The following is a 16546-nucleotide window of genomic DNA, read 5'->3' as shown; positions in this document are numbered from 1 at the left end:
GTTTATAAAGGTTTGCTTTATTTCTTTAGTCTTTTCGTTTATTTTAATGGTTTTGTTTCGTTATTTTATTTATCATTATTATTTTTTAAAGATATAAATAATATGAAAACCAAAAGGTTGAACTGTGTACATATTACTGTGTCTTTTTCTTTCAGTTGCTTCCTATAGGTGTCTCCACTGAGGAGCAGTGTCTCCACTGCTCTAATTTCACCCTCCTGTATGTCCTCGTTCACAACATCCATGAACTGGTGCTGTGCAATACTACAAATTATTGTATAGATCCGATACGAAGTAAATACAGGGCCAGTATTACAAATACCATTATCAATACTTTTGACCTCTAGAGGCGGGGGTGCAAACCTGGAATGATAATGTTCTTATCTCTAAAGCACTTTGGGTCTGCTTCTGTTGTTTAAATGTTCTATAGGCTGTTAATAAAAAAGAAATGACAGTCAGTACAAAAGAGTCACTCATTTCATAAAGAACGTTTGAGGTATATTTTTTCATTACAAAAAATATTAATTAATATTTACTACCCTCCCTCCTCTGCACATTCCCAAACCATCCAAACCTTGCCTCTCCATATGGCTCACCCTGAGTTGTCCCTCTGATATTTTCATCTGTTGGAAATTAAACAAAACCTAAATTTTAAACAAAAAGGGTTTTTAAAGGTCTTTTAAAGGTAGCAGGCAGGTCTCTTGAAACCTGCCTGCTACCATGTATCATGACCACAAACATTCAAATAGCCATGCAACCTTCTTTTCCATTTAAGTTTTCAATCAGAGACAGCACAGCAGTACTGCCATTTACTATTATCACTATTTGCCCAAAGCTTTCAACGGAGAACTCTAAGCAAGGAACTTTTCTTGCCATTTAGGAGAGCTGTTAGTGTTGGGATAAGAATACAATAAATAATTGACACAGAGCGCAGGTCATTGCTCTCGCTTCTTGGCCTCGTGATGTTTACCATGCAGGAGTGGCTCCAATTTACCATAGCGCTCTGTATTATTAACCCCGATTCTTTTGTCCCCATGATAGAACAGAGAAAACCGACTCATAGTGTGTTAAAACATCTATATTTCTTTTTATTCAATCATCTTCCGGAAGAGAGAGACCCCTGCACAGCTCAAACGCCAGTTGCAAGAGCTCTAACATTTTTAGCTCAACATGTGTCTTATGTGGTGTTATTTCTGTACTTCAGACGTCACACACGTCACACACAGTTTCAAACATTGCTTATATGGAAAGTTCCTCTTTTCTGTGTCTTATCTATTAATATGCCTATGCACTAAAACTTCCTGATTTTTAGTCTGGCTGAGCACTTAGTTTGTGAGTCAAAAGTGGCCTTGCTCTACAAGCCTTCATTATTAAAGTACATAAAACAATATAATAAGAAAATAAGGATACTAAGGATATTGATTTCACGACAGTATCTGTATTATTATTCTGTAATAGTCAGAATAATGTATTGTTATTCTGTACTCTTTATGAATGCTATTTTTAAATTTTATGGGTTCTTCTGCATAAATGTTAACAAGTTTTCATCAGGCTATTAACGCTTGGCATATACTAGAGCGGTTTAAAATAATCCTTCCACTGGTCCTTGGTTCAGTCCTTGAGCTTTTTTCTCTGTCTGAAATAAGCTGTTATAGCTTCTCTTTCCATAAGGCCACCTCCCGCCTTCTTGTCTATTACTGTTTGTTTTGTAAAGCGGCGCTACGTCTTCAATAAAAATTGTGTTTAAAAAACTGCCACAGACTTTACATTTTCAGGCATCATTTATTCTGGGTGATCTCAGGAGCCCCCCTGGAAGCACTGAGTGTTCTTGAGTATTTAGATGCTATCTAGCTTCTTCTGTGGGATATCTGCTATCTCTGACATGACAGAGCCACAAGTTTTTTAAAAAGCTGTCTAAATCCAGCCAATCTGAGGCTATACTATCACTTACACATAAACTGACCTCATTATTTGAAGCTTTACCCAGGTTTAATATGAACATACATTGCTGGAACTGTATATATGGTAGAAAATAAGGGAAATGCTTAATCTTATTATGATGCTATTTTCCAATAACTTCTGACTGTGCATTGTAAATCTCACTTCACCTGCACCTTCTAATGATATGGTTACAAACTCTGTATTTTTTTTTCAATGAGTTTAATCCACTCGTGCACAAAGCAGCAGAAGTGAAGTGAATACAACATGTCACAAAGCATTGACTTTTCCTCCATTTCCTCTTTGCCAGATTTCAGCTGCGAAGTTCAGTACTTGAAGAAATGTTCAAAGGCTGTACTTGAGTAAAAGTACTCCACATTTAAAGTATACAGATACACATTTTAATTGTTTATGTAGAATGAAAATAAAGGGCTATTCCATTCTATTCTGATCTGTCAGGTGTTACATTTTTCTTCTTCACAGAGAACTTTAAAACAGAAAATTCTCCAGAATAAAACAATTATTCTATTTCAGGATGATGATGATAAAAAAAAATGCTTATGCTTGATGAAGCTCTACAGTTATACTATTACCAGACTGGTATTTACAGTAATCAGGGCACACAGCGTAAAAGGAGAGGCATTACTGTAATGTAAGTATCTTTGTTTTCATACTGCATTTTTGTCAGTGTACTGTGAGAGTTACATGTTCAATATTTCCCAAGGTACTGCAGTACAGTTCAATATAAGCGTAGCAGTTATTTCTTTGTTGTACTGACCTTATGGCGTTGGAAAGGCTGTTTATTTCCCCGTCAGCGGTGCCACATTAATAAGAAAAATGCATTTGTGGGTTGAGAAGCAGAGTTGAGAAGCAGAGTTGAGAAGCAGAGTTGAGTATGCAGGTTGCGCCCATGAAAAACTCTGCCAAATCTTCTCTACCAGTCCCAAACACTTTATTGATCTTTATTTGTTATTTTTTATTGATTTGGATGATTAAAGTCTGAACAAACAATACATACAGGTCATTTAACAAGTTCTTAATTTAACAGACAAGGACCACAGAGGCATGTGGAAGAACCATACACTGCTAGAACAGCCTGCTGGTCACCTGCTTGTTCACACACTGCCGTTGGGTGCATCCAGTTTTTTCAACCAGCATTTTTCTCAAGTCAACCAATGCGGTTGTGTTGGTCACTCTACCACAAAGAGCATGTTCAAGCTGATCCCACAAGTGTTCAGTGGGATCCTATAGCCCTGTAAGGCTGGAGACTGGCTGCATGCAGTCCTTTCCGGATTGTCTGGGTGTAGAGCGGTCAGCCATATCGTTCTGCAAACCTCGATTGTAAATATGTCGAAGAAGCCTACAGGTCCTAAGTGCTGACAGGGCGAAGAAACTGTCTTCTTGTGGTGTTGCCTTCTTGAGAGGCCTGTCAGGGATCCCCCTTTATAAAGAACTTGGCATTTACTCTGGAGATGGTACCATGGCTCACTCCAAATAATGCTGCAACCTGCTTTTGGGCAACACCAGCTAGATGTAGGGACTGATCGGTCCCTGTCCAGATCAGTCAAAGGTGACATGCTTCTCCAATGTGTATGTTTCCTGGTTTCTCTCATAGGCTGTATATAAAAAAATTGATTTACTGCCAAGGTCTAAAAATGGGAAGCCAGTGCTTAAGTTTTTGTAATGGCCAGCAGGGGGCAACTCTTGTTCCTTTAAAATGAGCTCTAATTATTTGGAAGTGTATCAGGGAATGACCCTTGATCTGTGACCTCAGTATTTACTTACCCAATGACTCTATGGTCTCAATCCTGTAATCGAGTGTCACTTTAAAAACTGACAGGTTGACCTGTACGCCACAGCAGGCCATGTCATAACTTCATTATAACGTTTTAACTTTGTAAACACAGCTGAGAGGTCCAGTTCATTCTCAACACAGTTTTATTCTGGAACATTTTTCACACTATGGTCTAAAAACAGATACCATAAACCATAAACATGACATCAGTTACATTTTTGAATACACAGAACACAATTTAGTTCAAAGGGGGGGGGAGGCACGAGAGGGAAGGGGAAGATTAAAATGGCAGAGACTCCACAGGGTTAATAGTTGAGCAAATATGATTTTCACTCACATCAGGAGTGGCCTGCTGAGTGCCACACCTTACCAAATCGCGCTGTAACAATGACTGTACAGCAGCAGGCTCCATCTAGTCTTCGGTTTAGATCTACCTCACTTCCTTTCCCCTCAGCCACTCATGTGTTTTCTGGATTTCCCAGTTTTATTGCTGCAGAGCAGGCAGCAGGAAAACCATCCCATGGGAGCCGGTGAAAGGAACTCATGAAAACTTAATGCAGTGGTTCCTCATGAATTTTTAAGAGCCCTCTCTTCCCATTGTGGCGCTAATGTGCAGGATAGGAATATAAACAGTAGTGCTGATGTTCAGAGAGGAGTTTATCTGCAACAGCAGCAGCAAGGCAGCAAGACTGAGCGTCATCACCTGTCAGCCTCCTTAAGAACAGCCTCAACTGATACCTCAGGGCACAAACACACACGCAGCACTAGGCCTGTTAGTCACAGCTAAATCCTAACCTGAACCTAAAGCTTTCCTGACCCGAAGCTGACCTTAATATACCACACACCTAAAGCTCACCTTAGAATCAACCTATTCTGATTTTTATTATTTTCTGTCGATATTAGATACCCATGTTAAGCATGCTCAAAGTTTCAGCATATGTATCAATATCCCTGTGAGCTAAAACTTCCTACCTATGATCTGTATCAAGAATGGATATCCCTTTTTTTTCTTTTTTTTTTTGTGCCTGTCCCGTTTGGCTCTTTTGCCATCAGAATTGTTGTCTAAAGGCAAAGAAAGATGCCCAACGGAATGGATATCCCTAAAATTGCCATTTCAGGCAAAGAGATCCAGCTCTGAGCACAGAAGCTCTATTTGCTGCTCCTACTTATCAGAGTGATCACTTACCTCATCAGCTGGCCTCATGACCTCGTGTGGGGTCAGTCTTTTGACCTGTTTTATGCACATTACAAGCGTCCTGATATTGTTATGTTAATTATTGCCAGCTGCATTTTTTAGAAAAACACAAATCCAGATTCCCTTTAGATACCCAACACAAATGAGTTAGCTAGAAATCTGAGCATTATTTCCCATCACCATCTCAGTTTCAACCAGCATGTCAGGTCTCATGCAGTCCTGCTTTATACAGATTAGAAATAATACCAGTGTACGATCAATGCTTCAGAATAATACAACTGAACACGTATCCACACCCTCATTTGCTCCTCATTAGATTATTGCAATTCATTGTGTACAGGCCTGAATGACGCAGCCGTTTCCTGTCCACACTCAGCGCAGGAAATGCATCACTCCAGCCCATTTGCTACAGAATCCAGTTAAACATCATACTCATTATTTTCAGATCACTTCATGCTACAGTTCCACTTTATATTTCAAATTCCTAATCAAATGTCCTAACACCTTGTGCTGCCCAGTCCCCTCAGCTCTGAGAATCAGTTACTCTTATCAATTTGAAACAAAGGTGACAACACACCACAAAAACACCACACCACATCTACATATTTGATGCTATCTCTCTCTGAATACTGTGGAGGTGTGGTCACCTGCTGCACCTGTGATCTCGTTAAATACCTGTCTAACATCATTCCAGCTCTCCTGCAGTGCAGAAACGTGTTTTTTTTCTTCACTTTTGTCAGTTTATTTCACCTGTTTGTGGTAACTTCATGCTCTTGGAAAAACATTTGTTGCTTTAACCTGCACTTACTTACTGCCAGTACTTTTGTATATTTACCTGCCTGCATCAGAGTAAAAGTGTTACATATACAAACTTGGTAAACTGCTGAAATCACTCTATTTGTAAATAAATCTGTTGACCTGATCCACTTGGTTTTGTTATCATCTAATACTAAAACATGACGCTGTGTGTTCCCGTGTCAGGATGACCTGCATTTTAATGTACTTACATTTTATTTTTTCCCAGTTTTGCTTTTTAGCTCACATGTTAAGCTAAGTGTGAAGTAAATTAACACTTTTTGGCATACTTGTACTTTACTGAAGTAATCCAGTACTATAACACTAAAACATTTCAAGAAACAATACTTAACTTTTTACTAGATTTATTTGCAGTTCTATTACGTATTTAGTATTTGCTTTTTGTCTCAAAATGCAGTTGTGCATGCAACTACAGTTAATATAATCAGTCCTTTAGAGCTGACAAATTATATTAATTAATTATAAGGTATGAATTATTATTCAGTTCAGTAATAACTAAATTAAACTGTTCTTGAAATGAGATTTAATTTATTAATTTTAATAAAATGAAATTATCCTTGTGCTACTATACATGCAGCAATTTTTGCTAATTGTTCTACAGAAATAAAATTTACTATTATTAATCAGGTAGCCTATTTTTAAAAAACTAATTCTTCTCCTACGTATTATTATTAGTCGTAGTAGTGGTAGAAGTTTTATTGTTGTTACTCAAAAGCAATACAAAAGTAAAAATATAAATCAATTAAATAATAAAAAATAAATAAAAACACATTTAATATTTAATTACCGTATATTAATAATTATTATTTCCTTATATATTTTTCATTTAATATTTTTCAAAACAAATATTACTTTAAAAATAAATTATGAATGTTTACAAATCAGTTAAAGGCAATCCCCCCTCTCCATTCTCTGAATGCGTAACAGTCAAAGAGGCTTATATTGTGACAAAGGTTCATTTTCATTGACCGCATTATTGCATTTACACTTATCTGGGTCACATTTGGCCTCTGCTGGCTAAACGACACATGTTTTAATATTAGAGGGAAGAAAAAAGCAGTCGTGACTCAGACATCCCATGTTTCTCTTCTTCTTCTTTTGGTGGTTGTTCTGTAAGAAACGTGGATCTCTTGGCCTCGTGCTCCTCTGCAAGTTGAAGCAGAGGTCTGGCAGTTTTACAGCTGCACCTCCCTCCTGAGAGCTCTCTGAAATCTGCAGCAGGCCAGGCCTTTGTTTTTCCACCACAAATCACTCCCAGAGAGTTTCCTAATGAAGGCACATAAAAGCCTGGTGCTGTAAACAGGAAGTGCACATCTAAACTTGCATGTTTTGCAAAAGAGCTGCAGGAAGGGGAGTTTCTGTGGTGCTGTGCAAACTCTGAATTTCGAGCTTGCATTCAATACTTCAGTCAGCCAGAGTGAGTTTTTTGAGGTTTCGGGAAGTCACACACAAAAAATCCAAGCTCACCTGTAACACTACGACAGTTCAGAAAACTGGTTTTGTTTCCTTTTTTTACACTTTTATCATCAGCCCAAGTGAGGCGTGTTGTGCTTCAAGCACTAAAAAAACACAACAATCATTTGGAAAACCTCCCAGCAGCACGTTTTTCAGAGACAGCCACCCGTAGGGTAAACACTAAAGCTTTTTATATGATGTTGCAATTGTGTCAAAATTATGTACAGACGTGGCAAACGCGTGTCGTCTTTTCAGCTTTGGTTCGCTTCAGCTGTGACAAAGAAAGCCTGGCTATGTGGAACTTCACTGGACAAACAACACGGGGAAATTAGAGGAAGTGTAACATGATGGATTGACACACACAAATACTTTTTTAGGAAAGCAAATTCACAGCACGACGGTATATTTGTCGAAACCGTTTCATCAAAGGTGAAATACAGACAAATGTTTGGTCGCTTATGCAGTCGACATGGAGTGAATGTGAATTTTGGCACAGCTGGGACCTCATAAACTTAAAACTTGATGTTTTTGGATAATGTAACACGGTCACAGATTCCTCGATTTTATCAATCTCTTATTATAGTAGATGATTAAATTGTCTTAACACTAAAAGCAAGACAAACTAAACCCTGTTGACCCCACTGTAGCAATAAAACTGAATATAAGTAAACACTGTTTGCAAAAGTAAAAATCTTACTGTCACACTTGCACTTATATGAAGAATATCACTCATATGTGCTTGAAGGTGAGTTACAGTGCCTGTGAAATCCTGGTGCACTAACACCAAAGTGCTACTGGAGCCATCTGGTGAACTGTTCAGTGGTTTCAAATATATTTGCTTCCTCTAAGTACATCGATGTACCACACTTTGTCCTAATTACATATGAATGGCTTAGCCCCAAGAAAGCCCCTCACTAACTGTGTGGTTGATTACACAATTTGAAAGAGGCAAAAACGAAAGTTTCAGTATTAAAACACTCAACAGTCAGTTTCACCATCTACACGTCAAAGCGAAACCAAACATTTATAAAGGTCGTGACTGTGTGAAAGCAGCCTGGCTTCCGTTAACTTCAACAAACAGCCTGTTGGGCCTCAGAGGGCACTGACCTGTTTGGTAGGTTTTCTCTGGCACATGCTCACATGCATGCATACACACACACACACACACACACACTCAACAAACCAAGTTCTGCTTTAACAAGAAATTTTTTTTTATTGACTTTTTCTGAATTTCTCCTTGCAAATATTCAAGTACATGGATTTAAAGATCCCGGACACACAATCAGAGGCAAATACTTTCAAAATAATTTCACCATGTTCCTGTTTGAGTCACAAAAGTTTCCACTTTAACCCCACCCCACAAAACGTCCCCCTCCACAGGCTAAGACACATGGACCGCTTGTAAACATGATACAAATATCAGTCTTTGCTTTTTGATCACAAAAAAAGAAAAAAAAGAAAAAAAAAGTAATCTGATAGAAAAATATCTTTTCTTTTAATAGGGATTTGTCTTCTTAAGAATATTTACATTTACCTCACAGTATAATCTTATCTGAAAAAGTACGTACTGGAAAATAAACACAAAAAGGGGTAAAAGGCCTTTGGTTTTCATGAAAAAAATACCAAAACGACAACAAAAGTCCCATAAAAAGTCCATTCACTGTCCTGTGTACAACAACAGTGATGTTGGGTTGGTGATTGTTGGGCGTCTTGAGGCTGAGACAGAGGGACACCAGCTTTCCACAGGATTCAAACGGTTCATTCTTCAAAAAACGTTAAGAGCAAAACTGCAGCTACAATCAGGCGTCGCTCCTGGTGACGGCCGAGCCGCACAGCCTCCGCTGGGTGACGTATCCCAGCACGATGAGCAGCATCTCCGAGGTGCTGCTGAGGGCCACGATGAAGGGCGCCTGCGACGCAAAGTCTGCCTCCAGTCGCCGGAAAGACAGCTGCATGACCGCGAGAGCCAGCAGGCTGTTCTGGACGCCCACCTCGATGCTGACCGTCTTCCTCTGTGGCGGAGAAAGGCCCGCCAGCTTGGCCAGGACAGCCCCGACCACCAGGCCCAGCAAAGGCACCGTAATCCCAACGACCACGATTTGAGGCTGGACGTTAGCTAGGATGGACGCTCCCATTTGGTAGGCCATGAAGATGCCGCCCACAATGAGCACGAAGCTGAAGGGTTGGATGAGCGCCAGCAGGACGCGAGTGAGGGCAGGCAGCCGCAGCTTCACCAGCATGCCCAGTGAGATGGGGATAGCGATGAACAGCAAGGTGCCCAAGATCTTCACAAAGGGCACGTGCAGGGCAGCATGGACACCCAGAAGCCAACCGTACAGGGCTGACGACAAAGGCATGGCTGCCGCCGCCACCACTGTGGAGACCAGCGTCATGGAGATGGCTAGGGTGACGTCGCCTCCGAGCAGCAGGCTGTACAGGTATCCTCCCCCTCCACCTGGGGCAGAACAGGTGATGACCAACCCCAGAGCGAGTGCCTTGGGCAGTGAGGCCAACTGGGACACACAGTAGGCATATAAAGGCATCACCAGGAACTGACCCAGTGCGCCTAGGAGCAACGGCATGGGGCTCTTCAGCAGGCCCCGCAGCACCTCCACCTCCACCTTGCACCCAAAGGCACACTTGTTGACAAAGATGAGGGGCAGCAAGGCAAAAAGAACGGGGTTCTCAGAGAAATGGGACAGACCACCCGACTGGATGAGCCGGGTGGCCGGGTCATCCTCACTGGGCTCCACTTTGATGCAGTAATCTGTCCTCTCCTCAATCAGAACCGGCACCGAGCCCTGGTCCAGGTCCAGCAGCTGGATCTGCAGCTGAGCCCTGCCCGGCAGCCCAGAGCGGATGTTGATGATGTAGCTCTGAGCCTGTCCTCCGTGGCCGCCGTCCGTCACGTTGATTATCGAGAGCACCTCTGGTTCCAAGGAGTGAACTCTCACAGTCTGTTTTAAGCTCTGGCGGCCGGTCCTGGCGGCCGCGGCGCTCCGGTATCGGCTGGAGATTACAATCACGCCGTTGGTGTATTCAGGGAACTCGAACTCCTGCAATGACCCGTCCCCGATTGTGATATACCTGCTGCTGCTGTCGGCCGTCGCGTTGGTCCTGTTGCTGCCATCGACAGTGAGGTTTCCGGTGGCCCACGCCCGGTCCGATCCGCCGGTAATAAGGAAAAGACAGCAGAATGTAAAGATCGTCCTCATGGTACTGGCGGATGAGGGGCGGAGGGACGCGGCAGCGACACGCTTCTCCCCCGCCAGTGGCCTCCCCAGACGGTTATACCGCCGCCCTTTCACACCCGGGCGACCAACTTCTCATTCTAGTCTCCGAGATAAGAGCACAGCGCGGGCTGCCGGCTTCACATCTCGTCTGGTTCCCATTTTGTCGCTGCCTTTATACCGGAACCTAAACATCACCCCGCCCAGCCTTGTCGAGGCACAGCTCTCCGGCGGCAGCCCCGGGAAGAAAACACTCGCACAGGTCTCCTTTTGGCTACTCGCTGCTAAGATGTCGGTCACGCTGAGGCACACCCGCACCGTTTTCTTCCGTCCTTTTTGTCTCTCCGGTTGGTGAAAACAGAAAACATCGTAGCTTCGCAGCCGTTTGTTTGCTGCTCGATGATGTTTTGGTGAAGCGAACGTGCACGAACAGGGTGTACTTCCGGGCAAGGGATGTCAAAATAAAAGCTAAAAAAGAAAACTTCACTTTCACCCTTAGTAAACATAAAGCAAAAAATTTGGAATTAAAATCCATCTGAATTATATCTAATAAACGCACTACTGTTTAAGTTGGGGTGTATTAGGGATCTGTTCTGACCCCCTTTTTGTTTATAATGATAACGACAGACTGACAGAGGAGGCCAGGCAGACATTTCTGCTGACTATGATGTTCGCAGATGACATTGTTCTTCATAGTGGGAGTAGGGAGCAGGTGGAAGAGAGCCAGGAGAAATGGAGGTAGATGAATGCAAGACAGAATACAGGTGTGTAGCAGTGAAGCTGCAAGGAGCAGAGGCAGTGAACATAGTTGAGTATCAACCATCCAAAGCAGTGCACAGTCCACACGAGACGTGAAGAAGAAAGTGTAGGCAGGTGGAGACAAGTATCAGGGGGGATTTGTGACAGAAGGATGGCAGCAAGAGTGAAAAGGAAGGTTTACGAGATGACGGTCAAACCTGCTATGATGTATGGTGGGACGAACAGATAAAAATTATAAGATTTCCATTAGGAGCGACCAGGATGGATAGGGTTAGAAATGAGTACAATACATCAGTGGCACAGCTCAGGTTGAGCAGTTTGATTTTGGGTGAAAGACTTGCTGAGAAATTTTCCTACTGAAAAACAGAATTTTGTGTGCCTGTTAAATTGCTTTATGTTACATGTTTAAAATTCTTTGTCATCTGAAAATATTAGTTAATCAGCAACTTAAAAAATGAATAATTAACAATGATAACACAACAACATAAAACATACTCACCAAATTCTGCCAGTTCACAGGTGTGCTATAATATAAAGCACCTTGAGGTGACTGTTGTTGTGATTTTGCGCTATATGAATAAAACTGAATTGAAAACTGAATTGAATTGTTGTTTGTAATAGGTGTTGCTGTAGTAATCGGCCCATTTAACACATGCATTTATTTTGTAAAGAAAAATCCCAGCACTTCCTGTTAGTGTTTGTGTGAGTGTGTTTACCTTAGCGCAGTCCTTCATTAATCCAATCAGAGCGGTCTTCAGCTTAAGCTCTCCCTGCTCAGACAAACAGGGGCGGTCACATGGGAAAGAGAACATCGTGATTTGTATCCACAGGAGGGGCAGCCAGGGATTACCCACTAAACACAAGCAAAGGAGGCATTCAGACCAAAACAGCTGACCTGCTGGTATCTGTATTCAGGTAACCGGATCCTCCAGTCAAATCAAATTAAGAAAACATCTTGAAATCCAGGTATTAATATTAACAACTTATGATGGAAGCAATCATAGAAATATACTATATTATTTAATTCACACATTATTGATGCATTTATTGAACTCAATCATGCTTTTCAGCAATCAAGGTAGTAAATATAATGAATTTTAGTACAAGCTTCTTTTATTATCGTCATATCATATCAAATTTATTTGTATAGCACATTTAAAGACCTAAGTACACCAAAGTGCTTTCCAGTAAAACCATGATACAGATAAAATCTGAATATAAAATATAAATTACAGATATAAAATAATTACATAATATAAATGCAGAGCCAGATAAAAACCACACTAATTAGCCTTAAATGCCAGATTAAACAAGAACGTTTTTAAACGTGATTTAAAAGATTGGATAGAATCTGATGCGCGAATGTCAAGAGGAAGATTATTCCATAATTTGGGTGCGGCAGTGGCAAAGGCACGGTCTCCTCTGGTCTTCAGCCGAGCAGTTGACCCGATGATCTTAGAGCTCTCTTAGGGCTACACAGACAGAGGAGATCCGCTAAGTAATCGGGGGCCATATTATTTAGGATTTTATAAGTCAACAATAAGAAATTTAAAATTGATTCGATTATTAAGAAGAAACTTCTCCCATTCCGCATTTTAAGTAATTGGCTTGTGGCAAAAAAGGACTACAAAGAGTTGAAAAACAGAGTGCAGCCAAGTGACAAAAAAAATTGATGTGACGTATCTACAAATGCATGAAAAAGAAACAAAGAGACACAAAGCAACTCATGAGGTGCAAAATGTCTACAAAGAAAAGACAAAACACTCCCAAAAATATCCATGACACATAAAACAGCTTCAAAGCAATACAAAATGAAAATGGATACAAAAAAGGACTACAAAGGGATGCAAAATGACTTAAAAAAAAGGCACAAATTAACTAAAAAAAATTTGCTAAACAATTATAAAATTACCAAAACTGGTCAAAAACAGCGGAATTATAATAAACAACCACAAAGGGATGCAAAATGACATACAAAACATTAAAGAAAGAGATACAAAAATACTACTAAAGGCATTTAATTTGATTGCAAATATGCACAAAATGTATTAAAAAGATACAAACGGCAGATACAAATAATGAAGAAAATCTGCTATCTCTCTTTGAACTATGGTTCCTGGCGTAGGAAGTCTGTGCTGCTGAGGTCCGTGTCACAATCCCCCCTGTGTTGAGATGGGACAATGCTTTTGCATACTTTAATGCACTAAAATTAAAAAATTGTTGAAAAGTGGAATACATTCTGTTGTTTGCCATTCGAGCAGAAGGTTTAGTTGCTGCCCAGTTCACCATGAGGTTTGCTGGAAGAAAAAAAACTGACCAAAACAGTGACATTTCACACGTCAACGCCACTCCTATTTTTTTTTATAACAAGTCATGCTGAAGTGCCCCACTCCCCTGTAATGCTCTTAGTTTACTGTAAACCTTTGATCAGCTTGGGTCTAATCCAAACTAACAATAAAGGGCGATTCTTCTATTCTAAACTTTCACCCAGAGTTTCATTCAAGGCTGCCTCCTCACCTTTTATTCCAGGAGTATATTGTGACAGTGATCAATTGTGCTCATTCAAACCTGCTGTCAAACAGGTTAGTGCTTATTTGTCCTACACATACGGCAGAAACCTGACACGGGCGCACATTGCAGGACTCTGGCATGAAAGAGGAAATCCCTGCTGTCGACATAACCCTGCCTGCATGTCTTTTTATAGTAACCGGCTTCTGCTGGGACTCACTCACATATTTAAAAGCCATTTTCAATTCATAACCTCCAGTTTTGCTTCCCTGTGGAAGGTGAGCAATGTCACCACAGGCTCATCTCTCTCACCACAGGCTCATCTCTCTCTCACTGTGGTCAAGTCACTTCTGGGAGGGCTTGCTCATCATCTATTGTGTTTTCATGAGCTGTGCGTCCTCCTTCTGTCACCACGGCTAAGTCAAGGCTTCCAAAAAAAGAAAAGGCGGGGGAGTCCTCAGCAGAACACGCGGCGTACGCCCAGACAACCTGCTGGGGTGATCACCGTGGCCTACACTTTGACATTTCATGGAGTGACAGCCTGTTTGTTGTAGAGCTGCCAGGCACGCACATTTCCTGCCTGGCATTTGTGCCGCTCCCCCGAGCTGTCTAATTATTTATCCATGGTATGATCACTTACCTCATTACTTTATTTCACAAACACAGAGAAGGAGACAGCCAGGGAGAGTAGGAGGAAATAAAGGAAGAGGAATTGAAAAACGCAACCCATCTTTACTCTTCAGAGGGAAATTGCATTTTCTGTTCCTGATGTGGTTTCATCGGTTTACCCAGAGAGCACAGACGCCTGTATTTGCACAGTGTATGAATATTCATAAAGCCACTGTCGTGATCTGCCTTGTGCTGCAAATTAGATCACAAGCAGCCATGATGACTAATCGAAAAGCATTGTCCTGAAATGCCAAATTTGCACCAGGCAACACAACAGTAATCCTACTACGAGCAACGTACTGCCAGCAGAAGTTACAGCACTTTAATTTTGCTTTTCAAGCCTTTAATGCACACAGGCCTAAATATTGGACATCAAGGTAACTGTATAAAAGTATAAAGCATAAAGTACACTCTCTTTCTTTTACTTATCAGGACATAAAAAAAAATCATCTGGAAAAATGTGGATGTTCATTTTAGGTTTAAGGTTTTACTGTTTCCTCTTTTATTTAAGGTATATAATAATAATTTTATACATTCTTATAACATTGAGCCTGTATTTCTCTTGCTTGGGCTATTGGTATTATAATAACACAGTACATTCTTCTTCTGTGACAAACACACACAAACACCAACCAACACTATGGCATGCAGTTTGACTTGCAGTGCCTACATGCCTGTCCTCTATTTACTGGCTTTACATTGTTTTATTGTCACCAGATAATTGTAATTGTCCTTCCATCGGTGTAGCTCAGTGTACAGAGTGTACAGTACAAAGTGTACAGTGCTTTACACTCCAACTGTTTGACTGAACCCATCCTTAAGGTACTCTCAGAGCACTTCATGTAGATGTACTTGATTGGATTTCACATTGCTCAGATTTGATAACCTCTGGTTGGTAAATGCCTGGGTAAGGCTGTCTGACTATAAACTCTCATTTAACCCAGTTAAAACAGCATCTTCGAGTGTTGAGGTTGCTGCAGAATTTACAGCCTGATATCATTTACATGTTATCATATCCGTTACAGGTGATGTTTTACTGCGCTGCTCTGTTACTTCATCTCTTTAACAATAACGCATTTGTGTCAGTTGGTTTATCAACATCTGAAGCTGTCTGTCCCATTAACATCACGAACTTGTTCTTATGCTAGCAGAACAGTTCTCCTAAGGTAACCTCAATGCAAAAAGCATGTAAAGTGCGAAGAAATGATTGGATGCTGAGCATGAAGTACAAGTTACATTCAGTATTTTGACCTACGGCAGGCAGAGAGGTACAACAAAAATGAACTTTAACATGAGGTTTCCTGCAATAGTGATAGAAAGAGGTTTTCTCTGTATGTAAAATACCAGCACTTTGTCTAAGTGAAATGCAGCCATTATTCATTTTCCTAGCAGCAAGTAACCATTTGCTGTTATTACGGAGGGGTAATGCATCCTTAGCAGAGAATGAAGTCACCTTCCTCTGTGAGGTTTTAGTCCCAGTTTTCTCTCCTTTTAGCTTTGGTGGACATTCTAAGTACCTCCCCACCGTTATGAACTAAGAGAGTCACCTCCTGCACTGTATATTCAAAACCCATAGAGGTCAGGTGGAGGTGAGCTATCAGATTTTCATCCAAAGAAGTAGACGTGTCCTTTGGCTAATAAGTTTCAATCTGGCTTTTCTAAGGTGTCCTTTGGTGGTTAGGCTGCACACACACTGTCCTTTCAAACTCGTCATTTTTCTCTGTGCAAGGTTACTTGATGGTTATCAAGTAGAGGACAACGGGGTAAGGTGATCCACCACCAGTCTCTAGATAATCATACATGTTATTTGAACCTAATTTAATAGTTGTAGTATTTTGTAGTGCCTAAAAGTACTTTTTAATACCTAAAACTAATCAAGTTGTTTGTATTGCCTAAACAAATCCAAGCAGTTTTGGGTATTTAAAAATTACTTTTTAAAGTAAAGTGAAAATCAAGTAAAGACAGAAACAACTGGGGAAAAGCAGCCAGTATGTTGCAGGACAGCTGGTGCATAAAGCCAATGGTATCAAAGGAAACCGTGAGGGCAGAGGTGGGATACAAGAAAAATGGATACATCAAATCGAGGACTGAGATCCCACTCGAGTGCATCTTTGAATGGCGACTTCAAAAGAAGAAAGCCTCAGTGTGTCTGTGTAGGTTCTCAGTCATCCAGGTCATGGTAAT

At 40.9% G+C, this 16546-nt stretch overlaps 1 protein-coding gene across 1 annotated transcript; it reads right to left on the bottom strand.

Moving 5' to 3' along the window:
* Positions 1 to 8678: 8678 nt before the first annotated feature.
* On the bottom strand, positions 8679 to 10912 carry slc10a3 (solute carrier family 10 member 3). Its single transcript, XM_005739050.2, has one exon. The coding sequence runs from the start codon at positions 10409 to 10411 to the stop codon at positions 8996 to 8998; it is 1416 nt and encodes a 471-aa protein (XP_005739107.1). The 5' UTR covers positions 10412 to 10912; the 3' UTR covers positions 8679 to 8995.
* Between the last annotated feature and the right edge of the window lie 5634 nt (positions 10913 to 16546).

The sequence above is a fragment of the Pundamilia nyererei genome, unplaced genomic scaffold (assembly GCF_000239375.1).
Source record: "Pundamilia nyererei isolate P.nyererei 1_Seehausen unplaced genomic scaffold, PunNye1.0 scaffold00089, whole genome shotgun sequence".
NCBI classification, from domain to species: Eukaryota; Metazoa; Chordata; class Actinopteri; order Cichliformes; family Cichlidae; genus Pundamilia; species Pundamilia nyererei.
This window is presented reverse-complemented; position numbering and strand designations above follow the sequence as displayed.

Excerpts from the sequence above, each read along its gene's own strand:
- slc10a3 (XM_005739050.2), bottom strand. The coding sequence starts at position 10,411 with ATGAGGACGATCTTTACATTCTGCTGTCTTTTCCTTATTACCGGCGGA.